This window comes from Eimeria mitis, genomic scaffold (genome assembly GCF_000499745.2).
Source record: "Eimeria mitis Houghton genomic scaffold, Emh_scaff1567, whole genome shotgun sequence".
In the NCBI taxonomy this organism is placed as follows: Eukaryota; Apicomplexa; class Conoidasida; order Eucoccidiorida; family Eimeriidae; genus Eimeria; species Eimeria mitis.
In genome coordinates this window covers 7,826-10,867 of record NW_013569802.1, presented here as the reverse complement: position 1 = coordinate 10,867, position 3,042 = coordinate 7,826, and the positions used below count along the sequence as shown (strand labels likewise).

Here is a 3,042-nt window from a genome sequence, read left to right as displayed (position 1 = left end):
AATATAAATACAAATATAAATATAAATATAAATATAAATATAAATATAAATATAAATATAAATATAAATAAATATTAAAATTATATAATTTCAATACACCTGGGGATATACATTCTTCAGGCCCTTTGTGGCTAGCTACCAGCTAGCTACGCTGCAGCTAGCTGTGGCTAGCTACCAGCTAGCTGGGCGACAGCTAGCTACGGCTAGCTAGCTATCAGCTATGTATGCTACAGCTAGCTGTGGCTAGCTAGCTAGCAGCTAGCCATGCTACGGCTAGCTGTGGCTAGCTAGCTAGCTAGCAGCTAGCTGTGCTACGGTTAGCTGTGGCTAGCTAGCTAGCAGTTATGTATGTTCCAGCTAGCTGTGGCTAGCTAGCTATGGCTAGCTAGCTAGCAGCTATGTATGCTACAGCTAGCTGTGGCTAGCTAGCAGCTAGCTAGACGGCATGGGGCTGCATGCAGATACTATAGTGGCTGTTACACACAGCACGAGCTGCTCGTCCCCCAGCTAGCCACAGCTAGCTACAGCTAGCTACAGCTAGCCACAGCTAGCCACAGCTAGCCACAGCTAGCTACAGCTAGCCGCAGCTAGCCACAGCTAGCCACAGCTAGCCACAGCTAGCCACAGGCAGCTACAGCTAGCTGCAGCTAGCTACACGTAGCCATAGCTAGCTACAGCTAGCTGCAGCCAGCTGCAGCTAGCTGCAGCTAGCGGCGAGCAGGTGGCTGCTGCAGCTGCTGCAGCTGCTGCAGCTGCCTAGGAAACAAAACAAAGAAATTACGGGTCGCCAAGAGAGACACACAGACAGCTCCCCCAGCAGCAGCAGCAGCAGCAGCAGCAGCTTGAGCTCTTGCTGCTGCTGCTGCTGCTGCTTCTGCTGCTGCTGTTGCTGCTGCTACTGCTGTTGCTGCTGCTGCAAGCCAGAACGAGAGACACGGGAAGCCGCAGACAGCAGCAGCAGCAGCTGCTGCTTAGCTCCACAGTCATCGACTTGCTCTGCCAACTCCTGCAGCAGCAGCAGCAGCAGCAGCAACAGCAGCAGCAGCAGCAGCAGCAACAGCAGCAGCAGCAGCAACGGCAGTGAGAGATGCAGAGAGGTTCAAATTCCGAAAGAGCGAGGGAGCTGCTGCTGCTGCAGCTGCAGCAGCAGCAGAAGCAGCAGCAGCAGCTACACCAGCAGCAGCAACCACAGCTAGATCAGCAGCAACAGCAACAGCAGCAGCAGCAGCAGCAGCAGCAGCAGCAGCAGCAGCATATACCTGTACTTTTTCTAACAGCAGCGTGAGCCGTTGGTTTTCTCCCTGATGTATCAGCAGCTGCTGCCTCTCCTTAACCAGCCTGCAGCAGCAGCAGCAGCAGCAGCAGCAGCAGCAGCAGCAGCAGCAGCAGCAGCAGCAGCAGCAGCAGCTTTAGTTTATGTCTATAAATTTCCTTTTTGTGTATTTCTTGCCGTTTATTTATCTACTAATATTTATTTATTTACATCTATCTATTTATATTTATTTATTTATTTATTTATATTTATTTATTTATTTATATTTATTTATTTATTTATATTTATTTATTTATTTATTTACAGTTTTTGTATTTCTTGTTCTACATTATTAATTTCGTTTTTGTATCGATTGATGGCCGCATCGAAGTCCCCCAGTACAGACAAACAAAAAGCACAGGATTGCTGCTGCTGCTGCTGCTGCTGCTGCTGCTGCTGCTGCTGCTGCTGCTTGCGCTCTTTCAGTTGCTGCTGCTGCTGCAGCAGCTGATGGTGCTGCTCTACTGTTGAAATAGTTCTATGGGACTGCTGCTGCTGCTGTTGCTGCTGCTGCTGCTGCTGCTGCTGCTGCTGCTGCTGCTGAGTATATTGAGAGACGTGACTGCGCATTTGCAGTTGCTGCTGCCGTTGCTGCTGCTGTAGCTGCTGCTGCTGTAGCTGCTGCTGCTGCTGCTGCAGATAGATGTGCTGCTCGCGTTGCTGTAGCTGCCACTGCAGCTGTTGCTGCTGCTGTTGCTGCTGCTGCTGCTGCTGCTGCTGCTGCTTTTGCTGCTGCTGCCGGAGCTGAAAGGTTTCTCGCAGCTGAAGCAGCTGATCGGGTAGCGCGCGCTGCTGCTGTTGCTGCTGCTGCTGCTGCTGCTGCTGCTGCTGTTGCTGCTGCTGCTCTCTCTTCACTTGCACCTGCTGCTGCTGCGTCGAAGGGGCTTGTCGGTGTTGCTGCTGACCTAGCTGCTGCAGTTCATGCTGCTGCTGCTGCTGCTGCTGCTGCTGCTGCTGGCAGTGTTGCAGTTCGTGCTGCTGCTGCTGTTGCCGATGCTGCTGCTGCTGCTGCTGCTGCTGCTGTCGCTGATCCTCCTGCCATCTTTGTTGCTGCTGCTGAGACCCTTGCTGCTGTGCTTTCTGCTGCGGAATCAAGCTCTGCTGCTGCTGCTGCTGCTGCTGCTGCTGCTGCTGCTGCTGTTGCTGCTCCCTCATAGGTGCTGTAGTGTGGTGCTGCATTAGGGTTGCTTGCTGCTGCAGCAGATGCAGCAGCGGCGTTTGCTGCTGCAGGGATTTGTACGCTAGCTGTTGCTGCTGCTGCTGCTGCTGCTGCTGTTGCTGCTGCTGCTGCTGCTGCTGCTGCTGCTGTTGCTGCTGCTGCTGCTTCGCAGTTTCTCTATAAGTTGAGTGGCTGCTGCTGACTACAGATGATGCCGGGCGCAGCAGCGCCGACTGCTGCTGCCGCTGCTGCTGCTGCTGCTGCTGCTGCTGCTGCTGCTGCATGAGCAAGGAGGAGTGCATCTGCTGGTGTTGCTGCAGCAGCAGCTGGCGCTGCAGTTGCTGCCACTGCTGCTGCTCCTGCTGCTGCTGCTGCTGCTGCAGCAGCGGGGCTTGCAGCTGCTCATCGGCTCCCTCCTTGCTGGGGGGTTGCCGCCTCCCTCCTGCATACAAACCCCTAAACCCTAAACCCTAAACCCTAAACCCTAAACATACATTGCTGCTGCATCTACTCCTGCTGCTGCATCTCCTGCTACTACCACTATTACTACTACTAGTACTACTCCTGCTGC

The 3,042-nt window shown here is 53.1% G+C and overlaps 1 protein-coding gene across 1 annotated transcript in view; it reads right to left on the bottom strand.

The window, feature by feature from the left end:
• Positions 1 to 1,573: 1,573 nt before the first annotated feature.
• Positions 1,574 to 3,042, bottom strand: part of EMH_0039650 (uncharacterized protein) — a gene marked incomplete at both ends in the record, with an annotated part of 5,034 nt that continues 3,565 nt past the window's right edge. Inside the window, one exon of the mRNA XM_013495423.1 lies at positions 1,574 to 2,913. Coding sequence (XP_013350877.1) covers positions 1,574 to 2,913 — 1,340 coding nt within the window. The remainder of the gene's footprint in view (positions 2,914 to 3,042) is intronic.